Below are 14,559 nucleotides of genomic sequence, written 5' to 3' on the forward strand. Positions count from 1 at the left end.
ACCCCATCTCTACTAAAAATACAAAAATTAGCCGGGCATGGTGGCAGGCGCCTGTAGTCCCAGCTACTGGAGAGGCCGAGGCAGGAGAATGGTGTGAACCCGGGAGGCGGAGCTTGCAGTGAGCCGAGATCACGCCACCACACTCCAGCCTGGGCGACAGAGCGAGACTCCGTCTCTAAAAAAGAATAATAATAATAATAATAATAGGAGACATTCTGGGACAGACTTCTACCCACCTTGGGGCTCAGAGTCTGTATCTGCGACAGGGGCAGAGGCCCCGGACTTTGGAAGCCCTGTAGTCCCCAGAGGGCCATGGGGAGTCCCCGGAGGGCCATGATGACAGTGAGGCTGGATTCATGGCCACCATCTTGGGCCCCCAATATCACAATGGAGCAGAAGCCCCAGAACTGCTTTTTTTTTTTTTTTTTTTTTGAGACAGGGTCACATTCTGCCGCCCAGAGTGCTAGAGTGCAGTGGCACAATCTTGGCTCACTGCAACCTCCGCCTCCTGGGCTCAAGTGATCCTCCCACCTTAGCCCCTTCAAGTAGCTGATAGTACAGGCACGAGCCATCATGGCTGGCTAATTTTTGTATTTTTTGTAGAGACAGGGTTCCACCATGTTGCCCAGGCTGTTCTCCAACTCCTGAGCTCAAGCGATCCACCTGCCTCAGCATCCCAAAGTGTTAGGATTACAGGCATGAGCCACCACGCCCGGCCCAGAACTGCTTTTAATTGCTCGTTTGTTTTAGGCTTGACAGAAATAGAGCATTTGCCCTTAATTCAGGAAAACAATTAAAGGAGTCTTCGGCATGGGAAAATTGGGTCTCTTTTCTAGGCTGTCAGAATACTCAACTAGAATTTTTTTTTTTTTTTTTTTGAGATGGGGTTTCGCTCTTGTTGCCCAGGCTGAAGTGCAATGGTGTGATCTCGGCTCACCTCAACCTCCGCCTTCCAGGTTTAAGCGATTCTCCTGCCTCAGCCTTCCCGAGTAGCTGGGATTACAGGCATGCAAACAACGCCCAGCTAATTTTGTATTTTTAGCAGAGATGGGGTTTCTCCATGTTGGTCAGGTTGGTCTCGAACTCCCTACCTCAGGTGATCTGCCTGCCTCAGCCTCCCAAAGTGCTGGGATTACAGGCGTGAGCCATCACCACACCCGTCCAGCTATAATTATTTTCAACCATACTGTTTGCTGAGCGTTTACTCTGTCCAAGTGCTTCATTTACATTATCTTGCTTCTCAGACGTCACTGAGAAAACTGAAATAATCAGTGTTTAGTTAACATACATATTGAGGACGACATACCAAACACAGTTGTAAAACTGGGGACTTCATGGTGAATGGAGCTTGTGACCTAGTTGGCGGAAAGTCTAGACCATTAACATGTAAATAAATAAATACAGTTTAGGCCGGGGGTGGTGGCTCATGCCTGTAATCCCAACACTTTGAGTGGCTGAGGTGGGCAGATCACTTGAGGCCAGGAATTCAAGATCAGCCTAGGCAACATGGCAAAACCCCGTCTCCACTAAAAATACAAAAAAATTAGCCAGGCTGTGGTGGCGCACATCTGTGATCCCACCTACTCGGGAGGCTGAGGCACGAGAATCACTTGAACCCAAGAGGCGGAGGTTGCAGTGAGCCGAGATTGCACCACTGCACTCCAGCCTGGGCGACAGAGCAAGACTCTGTCTCAAAAAAAGAAAAAAAAAAAAAAGAACTCTAGGCTCACACTCATCAGGGTGACTGCTATAAACAAGAAAAAAACAGAAAATAACAAGTGTTGACAAGGATGTGGAGAAACTGGAACATCTGTGTACTGCTGGTGGGAATGTAAAATGGTACAGCTACTGTGGTAAACAGTATGATAGGCTGGGTGCGGTGGCTCACGCCTGTAATCCCAGCACTTTGGGAGGCCGAGGCAGGCGGATTGCTTGAGGTCAAGAGTTCAAGACCAGCCTGGCCAATATAGCAAAACCCTCTCTCTATTAAAAATACAAAAATTAGCCAGGCATAGTGGCAGGCATCTGTAGTCCCAGCTACTCCAGAGGCTGAGGCAGGAGAATCGCTTGAACCTGGGAGGTGGAGGTTGCGGTGAGCCAAAATCGCGCCATTGTACTCCAGCCTGGGCAACAAGAGTGAAACTCTGTCTCAAAAAAGAAAAGAAAAAGAAGAGAAGAGAAAGATTGTAGTTCCTCAGAAAATTAAAGATAGAATTACTATATGATGCTGAAACTCCATTTCTGGGTATATACCCCAGAGAACTGAAAGCAGGGTCTCAAGGAGATCTTTGTACACCCATGTTCATAGCAGTATTATTCACAATGGATAACAGATGAAAGAAACTCAAGTGTCCAAGATGAATGGATATGCCAAATGTGGTCTGTACGTACAATAGACTATTATTCAGCCTTAAAAAGGGAGGAAATTCTGACACATGCTGCCACATGGATGAGCTTTGAGGATGTTATGCTAAGTGAAATAAGCCAGTCACAAAAAGACAAAGCGATTCCGCTTATATGAGATTCTTAGTCAAATCTGTAAAGACAGAAGGTGGAAATGGTAGTTGCCAGGGCCCGGGGGAGTGGTGATGGGAGGTTATTATTTAATGGATATGGAGTTTCTGTTCTACAAGATGAAAAGACCAGCCTAGGCAACAGAGCGGGACCCTGTCTCTAAAAAAAGAAAATCGTTGGCCGGGCGTGGTGGCTCACACCTATAATCCCAGCACTTTGGGAGGCCAAGGCGGGTGGATCATGAGGTCAGGAGATCGAGGCCATCCTGGCCAACATGGTGAAACCCTGTCTCTACTAAAATACAAAAAACTAGCCGGGTATGGTAGCGCGCACCTGTAGTCCCAGCTACTCAGGAGGCTGAGGCAGGGGAATTGCTTGAACCCTGCCTCGATCACACCAAGATCTGAGCCAAGATCACGCCACCACACTCCAGCCTGGCGACAGAGCAAGACTTCATCAAAAAAAAAAAAAGAAAGAAAGAAAGAAAGAAAATCGTTAAGATGGTAAATGTGGCTGAGTATGGTGGCTCATGCCTGTAATCCCAGCACTTTGGGAGGCTGAGGCAGGCAGATCACCTGAGGTCAGGAGTTCGAGACCAGTTTGGCCAACATGGTAAAATGCTGTCTCTACTAAAAATACACACCTGTGGTACACACCTGTGATCCCAGCTACTTGGGAGGCTGAGGCAGGAGAATTGCTTGAACACGGGAGGCAGAGGTTGCAGTGAACCAAGATCGTGCCACTGCCCTCCAGCCTGGGCAACAGAGTGAGACTCTGTCTCCAAACAAACAAACAGAGGTGGTAAATGTTATGTGTATGTTATCACAGAAAAAAAAAAAGTTGGAAAAGAATAAAAGGACTCTAGGTCTGGGGCCTGAGCCACCGGTGGTGTCATGAAGTGAGACACGAGCCTGGGTAGCAGCAGATGAGAGGAACCTGAGGTCTCTGCTTTGGTCCTGTTCTAGACACCCAAGAAGAGATGTCAAGGAGGACATCTGGTATTAGGAAGGACAAAGAAATGTGAGGAAAATGGAGTCATGGGCAGGAGGATGACTTTTAGCAGGGGAAGGACTGAGGACAAATCCCTGGGTCTCCGCAACACTGAGAAATGGAGCACGAGTGAGGAGGAGCCAGCACTGGAGGCAGGGGCACAGCAGCCAGTGAGGGGCGGGAGTCTAGAGAAGGGAGTATTTCCAGAAGGACAGAGTGAATGGGCATCTGTGTCTAATGCTGCCAAGGGGTCAACTCAGATGAGGGCAGAGATCTGACCGTGGCATGGCGAGAGCAGCTTTGGAGAGTGCTGGGCAGAGCCTGATTGGAGATGGAAGTGGGGAGTCAGGACAGCCAATGCTTTCAAGGAATTTTGCAATAGAAGGGGAGCAGAGAACTGGGATGATCAGGGGTGGGGGTGGTATCAGGAGACTTTGTTTTGTTCTTTTTTTTTTTTTTTTTTTTTTTGAGACAGAGTCTTGCTCTGTTGCCCAGGCTGGAGTGCAATGGGGCGGTCTCGGCTCACTGCAACCTCTGCCTCCTGGGTTCATGCCATTCTCCTGCCTCAGCCTCCTAAGTAGCTGGAACTACAGGCACCCGCCACCACACCTGGCTAATTTTTTATATTTTTAGTAGAGACAGGGTTTCACTGTGTTAGCCAAGATGGTCTCGATCTCCTGACCTTGTGATCCGCCTGCCTCGGCCTCCCAAAGTGCTGGGATTACAGGCGGGAGCCACCACGCCCGGCCTGTTTTGTTCTTAAAGAAGGAAGATTAGCCAGTTTTGGTGACACACATCTGTAATCCCAGCACTTTGGGAGGCTGAGGTAGGAGGATCATTTGGGCCAAGGGTTTTGAGACCAGCCTGGGAAAGACAAGACCTGTCTTTACAAAAGATTAAAATATTAGCCGGGCCTGGTGGTGAGCACCTGTAGTCCCAGCTACTTGGGAGGCTGAAGTGGGATTATCTCTTGAGTCCAGGAATTCAAGGTGGCAGTGAGCTGAGATCGTGTCACCGCATTCCAGCCTGGGCAACAAAACGAGACCCTATTTCTTTCAAAATAAAAGAGGGAAGATGATAATATATTTACATGCTGATAGGAGTAATCTGGTGGGGAAAGCGAAGTTGATAACTTAGGAAGAGAGAGTGTGTGGTAAGCACAGTGTCTTTGATTGGGAGAAAAGCCTGGCCTGGCAAGAGGCAGAATGGGGATAGCCAGTCCCTCTGAGGGGAGGGAACAGGGGCAAGAGAGCCTGGGGTTGCTGAGTGAATGAGAAGTGGGTATACAGGAATAAAAGAGGCATCCAAGATCCTGCCCTCATAATGCTTACCTTCTGGTCAGGAGGGCAGACAACAGGCATGAACAAAGCCAAGTGGTGGGACCAGGAGTAACTCACTCAAGACCATGGCTCAGCCGGGTGCAGTGGATCACGCTTGTCATCCCAGCACTTTGGGAGGCCAAGGCGGAGGATCACTTGAGGTCAGGAGTTCCAGACCAGCCTGGGCAACATGGTGAAACCCTGTCTCTACAAAAAATACAAAGATTGGGCCGGGTGCAGTGGCTCATGCCTGTAATCCCAGCACTTTGGGAGGCCAAGGCAGGCAGATCACCTGAGGTCAGGAGTTGGAGACCAGCCTGGCCAACGTGGCAAAACCCCATCTCTGCTAAAAATATAAAAATTAGCTGGGCGTGGTGGTGCACACCTGCAGTCCCAGCCACTCAGGAGGCTGAGGCAGGAGAATCGTTTGAACCTGGGAGGTGGAGGTTGCCGTGAGCCAAGATCACACCACTGCACTCCAGCCTGGGCAACAGAGCAAGACTTCGTCTCAAAAAAAAAAAAAAAAAAAAAGATTAGCTGGGCGTGGCAGTGCGCAGCTATAGTCCCAGCTACTCTGGAGGCTGAGGTGGGAGCCTGGAAGGTCAAGGCTACAATGAGCTGAGATCACACCACTGCACTCCAGCCTGAGTGACAGAGTAAAACCCTGTCTCAAAAAAAAAAAAAAAATACAGCTCACTTGGAGGTGGCAAGTCAAGTGTTGGGGAGGACGTGGGGCAGGAGCACAGTGGGGTGTGTGTGAGATTTGGGGTACCTCCTCCAAAGGCTCAGAGAGTAAGGGGCAGTCTGAGGATCTCTGGAGAGGGGATGGCAGGGAGGAGCTTTGTGGGACACTCTGGCCCACTAGAGGCCTCCTGGATCCCCTCCCCTATCCCCAGGAGGTGAGGGACATTGGAGAGAGGCCAGAGCCAGGCCGTGTGCAGCAGCAGCCTCAGAAGCCTGCGGTGGCTGCAGGGACACAGAGCCTCGGGAACTTCCGGCAGGGCTTCATGAAGTGCTTGCTGGAGGTGGAGAAAATGGAGGCCTCCCATCGGAGAGCCTCGAAGGCCCGGTCCCAGACAGCCCAGAAGTCCCCCAGGACCCTGACCCCGGTCCCCACCTCAGCCCCAAGCCTGCCTCAGACCCCTGCCTCGGTCTCTGCCAGTGTCCCATCGTGGGCCCAGCTGCCAGCTCCTGGGCCAGAGCCTGCCCCCATGGGAGCCCCGGTCCCCACCTCCATGCCTTGCCCTGTCCTGCTGGGCCCTGCCCTGGACCTGGGCTGGAGAAGGATGGAACTCTTGCACCAGAGCAGCGAGAGAACCCTGAGCTACGCCAAGGCACGGTAGGAGCCCCTGCTGCTCACCCGCCCTCTCCTGAAAGGCCCCAAGATCAGAGCCTTGTCCCGGATGCAGGTCCCTGTCCCTGCACCTGCCTGTTCCCTCGTGTGTCCCCCTCTCTCCATTTCTCCTCATGTGTCTCCTCTCCGCATCTCCCATGTCTCTGCCTCCTCTCCCACTTCTGACCCCTTTTCTAACTCCCCCAAAGGGGTCTCCCTCTAGTCCCCTCTCCTGTGTCCCACTTCTCCTCTGGGTCTCCTTTTTCCTGCCATTCTTGATCTCTCCGGGCTCCCCAAAGCCTCCCCCACGACCTCCTCCTGCAGGCTCCCCCAACCCCTCCCCTAGCTATCGGCAGGGTGGGCGGCCGGATGTTGCCCTGGGTCGGGGTTCTGTCCTCCGCAGGCAGGAGCCGGAAGAGCAGAGCCTCCAAAAGCTTTATGAAAACCGGGAGAAGTCCGAGGAGCAACTGACCCTGAAGCAAGAGGAAGGTGAGGGCAGGGAGGTCAGGGAGGTCCCAGCACAGGCAGGACCCTTGGTCCTTGGGGGTTTATAGGCGCAGGGCGGACTGGGGTGTTTTCCAGATCACATGGCTGCCGCCATGCCCACCAGAGCCCTGTGTAGCAGACCCAGCAGGGGTTTTCTGCACTTGGCCTATGGGACAGGGCTGGGTGGGGGATGGGCTCCAGCTCACAAAGCTGCTGGGTTGGGGTGGCCAGAACTCATGCTGGGTCTTTTTTTTTTTTTTTTTTTTTTTTTGAGGCAGAGTCTCGCTCTGTTGCCCAGGCTGGAGTGCAGTGGTGCGATCTCAGCTCACTGCAACATTTGCCTCCAGGGTTCAAGCGATTCTCCTACCTCAGCCTCCTGAATAGCTGAGATTACAGATGTGTGACACCACGCCCGACTAATTTTTGTATTTTTAGTAGAGACGGAGTTTCACCATGTTGGCCAGGCTGGTCTCGAACTCCTGAACTCAAGTGATCCACCCGCCTCAGCCTCCCAAAGTCTAGAATTACAGGCGTGAGCCACCACGCCCGGCCTCCTGCTAGGTCTTCTGACTCGAGGTCCAGCCCTCTCCCTGTGCCAGAGCTGCCTCTCTGAGAGAATGACAGATGCCCTGCACAGTGCTTTAGGTTTTGGAATAGTTTCTGCTTCCTTTAACCCAAGCCTGCTCTATTGGTCCTCTTCAGAGCACCCTGGATGGGAGACAGGGCTCCAGGAGCCCTGCCCATCCTAGACAGTCCCTCACCATTAAACAAGGCCATCAGCCTAAACATGTACCCCATTCCCACCGCATCTCACCTTCACCAAAAAGTTTAAAAAGTTCTGAACACCTACCCTGCTCTCTATTGTCCTCAGGATGGGGCCCTGTGACCCCACTCCCCCATCACCCTGGCCCTAGAAGAATGGATGTACATCCTCCTTCCATCCCCTACTCCTCCCCAAAGCCTGCAACCCTCTTGGCCAGAGCGGCCCCTTCCTTTGTCTTCACTAGCTCCCTGTGACCCCATCCTTGAAGTTCACCCCTTTTAGTATTAAAACCCTCTACCGTGGCTGGGCACAGTGGCTCACGCCTATAATCCCAGCGCTTTGGGAGCCTGAAGCAGGAGGATCGCTTGAGGCCAGGAGTTCAAGACTAGCCTAAGCAGCATAGTAAGACCCCCCATATCTACAAAAAATTTAAAAATTAGCCAGACATGGTGGCATGAGCCTGTAGTCCCAGCTACCCAGGAGACTGAGGTGGGAGGATCACTTGAGCTCAGGAGTTTGAGGTTACGGTGGGCTATGATGATGCCACTACACTCCAGCCTGGGCGACAGAGCAAGACCCTGTCTCTTAAAAATAAAATAATATACAACTCCAGCCGGGAGCAGTGATTCACACCTGTAATCCCAGCACTTTGGGAGGCTTAGGCGGGTGGATCACAAGGTCAGGAGTTCGAGACCAGCCTGACCAACATGGTGAAACCCTGTCTCTACTAAAAATACAAAAATTAGCCAGGTGTGGTGGCGGGCACCTGTAATCCCAGCTACTCAGGAGGCTGAGGCACGAGAATCGCTTCAACCTGGGAAGCAGAGGTTGCAGTGAGCCGAGATCGCGCTACTGCACTCCAGCCTGGGTGACAGAGAGAGACTCCGTCTCAAAAATAATAATAATAATAATAGTAATAATAATAATGATATACAACTCCCTAGCCACCTTCCTAAGTGCAGCTCTCCCTGCCCCACCTCCTTGAGCAGTTCATGAACAACGTGCCACTTTGACTCAGAGACTCAAGGTCCCACAGCTCCCAATCCCTGTCTGGCAATTAAAGGGCCGACTGCCCTGCTCCAGTGGCTCAAACCACCAGGCATTCTGAGCGATCACACCTGCTTCTGAGAGTTGCTCTGGTTTTTCCTTCTGTGGAGTGCCTGCGCACGACAGGTCACCATGTGCCCCAACACCAATCCTAGCCCCACCTCTTCCCTCCCATTCAGCACTGTTTGTCAGAGACTTCCAGGCTAACAGAGGCTATTGTGTGCCAGCACTGAGTTCATAGAATACCTCCAAGAGGGTGCACTGTTGTCATGGCCATCATACAGATATGGAAATAGAGGTTCACATGAGTGCAGCAACTTGCCCATGCCCCCGTCCCAGTCAGCACGGGCTACCTTAACAAAGGACCGCAGGCTGGATGGTTGAAACAGCAGACATTTCTTTTGTCACAGGCTGGAAGTCCAAGATCAGGTTGCTTTCTTCTGTGGCCTCTCTGCTTGGCCTGCAGACAGCTGTCTTCTCATTGTCCTCACATGGTCTTTCATCCGTGAATGGGCAACCCTGGTATCTCTGTGTGTGCCCAAATTTGCGTTTATTATTTATTTATTTATTTATTTGAGACAGGGCCTTGCTCTGTCACCCAGGCTGGAGTGCAGTGATGTGATGCTACCTCACTGCAGCCTCCACCTTCAGGGTTCAAGTAATCCTTCTACCTCAGCCTCCTGAGTAGCTGGGACTACAGGCATGTGCCACTGTGGCTGGCTAATTTCTAAAATTTTTTGTAGAGATGGATGGAGTCTCTTATGTTGCCCAGGCTGGTCTCAGACTCCCGGACTCAAGTGATTCTACTGCCTCAGCTTCCCAAAGTGCTGGGTGGATGGTGTAAGCCATCGCACCTAGCCCAGATTTTCTTTTTGTAAGAGGACTCCAGTTGGATTGGATTAGGGCCCACCCTAAAGGCCTCTTTTTAACTTAATCACCTCTTTAAAGGCCCTATCTTCAAACACAGGCACATTTGGAAGTACTGGGAGTTAGGGCTTCAACATAAGAGCAATCCGGCTCATTGAATGGCAGAGCCAGGCCAGGCGCAGCGGCTCATGCCTGTAACTCCAGCACTTTGGGAGGCTGAGGCATGAGAATCACTTGAACCCAAGAGGCGGAGGTTGCAGTGTGCCGAGATTGCACCACTGTACTCCAGCCTGGGTGACAGAGTGAGATTCCGTCTCACCAAAAAAAAAAAAAGAAAAGAAAAAAGCGCTGTGGTCCCCTTGACTCACTCTGCTGTCTATTCCAAATCCAGGCCAAGGGTTTGGTTTGGGTGCCAACAGCTCAGCTAATTAGTGGCCTCCACTCAGCGCCAGTAGCCCACCCACTTTAGGGCACCCTACTATGTGCCAGACACTGGACTAGGCTCTTTATAGCCATGTTCTCAAAAGAGTAGAATGCTTATTCCTGTTGTAACAATGGGGAAACTGAGGCTCAGAGGTTAGATGACTGGACAGTTTTTCTGACTAAGTCTGTGCCCTAGACCTTGGTCACCTATCTGGATGGACAAGGTCGCAAGGATCGCTGCATTGTGTGGACCAGAGCAGAGGATGGGAAGGGTCTGAGAACGTCCCAGAGCAGCACTGATACAAAGGCCGTGTACTAGTCAGATTGTGTGGTGTCAGGTTTCTCAGCCCCATGGCAAAATCTGGGTTGGAGTCAACAGAGGGTCTTACTCTGTTGATCCAGCTGGAGTGCAGTGGTGTGATCATGGCTCACTGCTTCCTGGATCTCCTGGGCTCAAGGGATCCTACTGTCTGAGCCTCCCCAGTAGCTGGGACTACAGATGCGCACCACCATGCCCAGCTTTTTTTTTTTTTTTTTTTTTTTCATTTTTATTTTTAGTAGAGATGGGGTCTCCCTGTGTTGCCGAGGCTGGTCTTGAAATCCTAGGCTCAAGCAATCTTCCTGTCTCAGCCTAGCTGAGTGTTGTAGCTGGGACAGCAGGCATGCACCACCACGCCCAGCTAAGTTTTGTATTTTTAGTAGAGACAGGGTTTCACCATGTTGGCCAGGCTGGTCTTGAACTCCTGGCCTCAGGTGATCTGCCTGCCTCGGCCTCCCAAAATGTTGGGATTACAGGCGTGAGCCAACGCACCCAGCTCTTTTATTTTCACTTTTGATGGTGGAGGAGGCTGGCAGGAGGGTGGTTGGGGTGATGGGATGAATGAGGGAAACAAGAAATGCCCCCACCCCACATAACCCTGCCCTCCCCACAGCCTTCCGCAACTACTTTGAGATCTTCAATGGCCCTGGTGAGGTAGATGCACAGAGCCTGAAGAATATCCTGCTCCTAATGGGCTTCTCTGTGACGCCGGCCCAGGTGGAGGACGCCCTGATGAGTGCTGATGTCAATGGTGAGCGGCAGAGGTCTCCACTCTGCATCCCAGGCAGGGCCTGCTTCACTGGCTTGAAACCTGTGCAGTTGCATGAGGCTCTGCACCTAAAGGATCCTGTGCTTGGTTTAATGCTCTACTGTCACAGTCTAGAAATGCCTTTGTTGTTCTTGTTGTTTGAGACGAGGTCTGGTTCTGTTGCTCAGGCTGAGTATAATGCTGTGATCCCTGCTCACCACGGCCTCGACCTCCTAGGCTCAAGCAATCCTGCCACCTCAGCCTCCTGAGTAACTGGGACTATAGGCGCACTACCGTGCCCAGCTAACTTTTTATTTTTTGTAGAGATGGGGTCTTTGTTGCCCAGGCTGGTCTCAAACTCCTGGACTCAAGGAATCCGCCTGCCTCAGCCTCTCAAAGTGCTGGGATTATAGGCATGAGCCACCACACCCAACATCATAGAAATTCTTAACAATTTTTCTTTTTTTGCTTTTGTTTTTTTTTGTTTGTTTGTTTTTGCAACAGAGTCTTGCTCTGTCACCCAGGCTGGAGTGCAGTGGCACGATCTTGGCTCACTGCAGCCTCCACCTCCCAGGTTCAAGCGATTCTCCTGCCTCAGCCTCCCAAGTAGCTGGGATTACAGGTGTGCCAACACTCCTAGCTAATTTTTGTATTTTTAGTAGAGACGGGGTTTCACCATGTTGGCCAGGTAGGTCTCGAACTCCTGACCTCAGGTGATCCATGCACCTCAGCCTCCCAAAGTCCTGGGATTACAGGTCTGAGCACTTTCAGCTTGTACTTTCCTGTGTGCCCCATGTTTTCTGCATTGAGTATGCACTGCTTGATAATCAGACCCAGACAGTCCCTTCTAATAACCATGCCTGGGCTGCAACGCATGGACCTGCTCTGAAGGTCCCTGCCCACCCTGCTCCTCTGGCCTCCACAGGAGATGGTCATGTGGACTTCAAAGACTTCTTGGCTGTGATGACAGACACCAGGCGCTTCTTCTGCTCTGTGGGTGAGCAGGGATGAGCCCAGTGTAGTCAGAACTGGAGGAGGGGCTGGGAGGTTGGTTGTGGGGAGAGGAGAGGGCATTCAGGACTGCCCAGTGGTAATGGCAGCCACTATCCCATGTCTCCAGAACAGAACGCCCTGTCGGACATGGCTCCCCACAACCCCCACACTCTACTCTTTGAGATCCTGTCCCTGCTGGTAGAGATGCTGGCCTTACCAGAGGCAGTCTTAGAGGAAATCACAAAGTGAGTGGGGCTGGTTGTTGGGGGTGAAGGGTTGTGGACACAGAGGTGGCATCTAGCATTTTGGCACTGAGAACTTTTGGTAGTTACGACTTTTAGTCACAAGTGAAAGAAACTGGAGGCTGAGGCACGAGAATTGCTTGAACCCAGGAGGTGGAGGTTGCAGTGAGCTGAGATTGAGCCACTGCACTCCAGCCTGGGTGACAGAGTGAGACTCTGTCTCAAAAAAAAAAAAAGTGAAAAAAAAACTAGAATAAAACTGGCTTAAGCAAAAGGGGAATGTATGGCTCAAATCACTGGTTGGGGCCTCAGGACTATCGGGATCCCAGAGACCAAATGATACCAGTAAGTCTTTCTCTCTCCACGTATCCATGTCTGTGCGCATTGGCTTTGAGCTCAGCTAGGCTCTCCCTACAGAGGGAGGGATGGTAGCTGGCGGCCCCCATGCTCACACCCTCCTAGTGCAGCAAGAGGAATTCCTTCCTGCAGCACCCACTGAGCAGTCCCAGGAAAGGAATTTGATGGACCCCATCTGGGTCAGAAGACACAAAAGCCTCCATGTGTCTCCAGGGCAGGTGGGTGGGTAGGTAGTGGTTCATCTAAGGAAGAGACAGCCATAGGTGAAACAACATGAACATCCAGGGCTAGAAGCAAAGGGTGAAGGCAGAACAGTCCAGTTGATCTTCAAATAGCAATTTCAGGCCCTCATGCCTCAGAGGAGCCCGAGCCTCCATTTCCTGTCTTTGAAATGAACATGTTTTAATACTTGTTGCTCAATAAATGCTAGCTTTCAGCAGAGGTGGCTGAGTCTCGCTCTGTCGCCCAGGCTGGAGTGTAGTGATACAATCACGACTCACTGCAGCCTCAACCTCCTGGGCTCAATCGATCCTCCCACCTCAGTTTCCCTAGTAGCTGGGACTACAGGCGTGTGCCACCATGCCCGGCTTCCCAAAGAGCTGGGATTACAGGCCACCACATCCAGCCAAAAGGCACTTTGTTGCTGGGCAAGATGTTGTGTGCCTGTAGTCTAGCTACTCAGGAGGCTAAAGGGGAAGGGCTGCTTGAGCCCGGAAGTTCGAGGCTGCAGTGAGCTATGATGGCACCACTGCACTCCAGCCTCGGTGACAGAATGAAAGTCTATCCCTTAAGAAAAAGAAAAGAAAAGCCAGGCATGGTGGCTCACGCCTGTAATCCCAGCACTTTGGGAGGCCACAGTGGGTGGATCACAAGGTCAGGAGATCGAGACCATCCTGGCTAACACGGTGAAACCTCGTCTCTACTAAAAATACAAAAAATTAGCTGGGCGTGGTGGCGGGCACCTGTAATCCCAGCTACTCGGGAGGCTGAGGCAGGAGAATGGCGTGAACCCAGGAGGCAGAGGTTGCAGTGAGCTGAGATGCCACCACTGCACTCCAGCCTGGGTGACAGAGTGAGATTCAGTCTCAAAAAAAAAAAAAAAAAAAAAAAAAGAAAAGGAAAAGAAAGAAAGAATTTGGAGTTCTGTCTGTGCCTCTTACTAGTTCTGCAGCCTTGGGCAAGTCGCTTTCTCTCAACATTCTGTTTCTTCATCTGTGAAATGAGGGCATATTTCCTCAACTTCAATGTGAGTGATGGAAGGATATGAGGACGGGAGCGTATCTCACAGAATTGAGCTTGTAGGAACCAGGCTCTCAGCCTGCTCGGGTCTCCTCTCAGTGAGTCACACAAAGGCTTGTCCTTGCCAATCAGTAAGTTGGACTAATTTTTTTCCTACCACAAACTAGGCCTTTTCTATATGGGCCAGGGAAAGGTGAACGAGCGCAGCCTGTTCCAGCGAGATCAATCTAGCAACTCCAAAGACAAGAGATCTTTTTTTCCAGCCAGGCGTGGTGGCTCACGCCTGTAATTCCAGCACTTTGGGAGGCTGAGGTGGGTAGATCACCTGAGGTCAGGAGTTTGAAACCAGCCTAGCCAAAATGGTGACACCTCGTCTCTACTACTAATACAAAAATTAGCCGGGCGTGGCAGTGGGCGCCTGTAATCTCAGCTACTCAGGAGACTGAGGCAGGAGAGAATCGCTTGAACCCAGGAGGAGGAGGTTACAGTGAGCTGAGATCGTGCCAGTGCACTCCATCCTGGGCAACAAAAGCGAAACTCCACCTCAAAATAAAATAAAATAAAATAACTAAAAGAGTATAACTGGATTGTTTGTAACATAAAGGATAAATGCCTCAGGGGATGTTTAGCCCTGAAGTCTTGCTCTATTGCCTAAGCTGGAGTATCCACTGTATGTGTGTGTGTATTTTATATATATATATATATATATTTTTTTTTTTTTTTTTTTTGAGACAGTCTCGCTGTGTCGCCCATGCAGGAGTGCAATGGTGCAATCTCAGCTCACTGCAAGCTCTGCCTCCCAGGTTCAAGCAATTATCCTGCTTCAGCCTCCCAAGTAGCTGGGATTACAGGCACCCGCCACCATGCCTGGCTAATTTTTGTATTTTTAGTAGAGATGGTGTTTCTCCATGTTGGCCAG

The 14,559-nt window shown here is 51.1% G+C and overlaps 1 protein-coding gene across 12 annotated transcripts in view; it reads left to right on the forward strand.

The window, feature by feature from the left end:
* The window catches only part of SPATA21 (spermatogenesis associated 21), a 51,036-nt gene that overhangs the window by 24,063 nt on the left and 12,414 nt on the right, over positions 1–14,559 (forward strand). For 8 of the 12 annotated variants that reach the window (XR_008525699.2, XR_010138561.1, XM_054556379.2 and 5 more), the window contains 5 exons: positions 5,720–6,162; positions 6,560–6,645; positions 10,675–10,812; positions 11,735–11,806; positions 11,930–12,047. Coding sequence is in view for 10 of the 12 variants with exons in the window: in XM_054556379.2 (XP_054412354.1) it covers positions 5,720–6,162; positions 6,560–6,645; positions 10,675–10,812; positions 11,735–11,806; positions 11,930–12,047 (857 nt within the window). In the remaining 2 variants the exon portion in view is untranslated. Of the gene's footprint in view, positions 1–4,909; positions 4,985–5,719; positions 6,163–6,559; positions 6,646–10,674; positions 10,813–11,734; positions 11,807–11,929; positions 12,048–14,559 lie in introns of those variants that run through there. The other 4 variants (XM_054556378.2, XM_054556376.2, XM_054556373.2 and 1 more) reach the window with 2 other exon arrangements.

Source organism: Pongo abelii, chromosome 1 (genome assembly GCF_028885655.2).
Source record: "Pongo abelii isolate AG06213 chromosome 1, NHGRI_mPonAbe1-v2.0_pri, whole genome shotgun sequence".
Lineage (NCBI taxonomy): Eukaryota > Metazoa > Chordata > Mammalia > Primates > Hominidae > Pongo > Pongo abelii.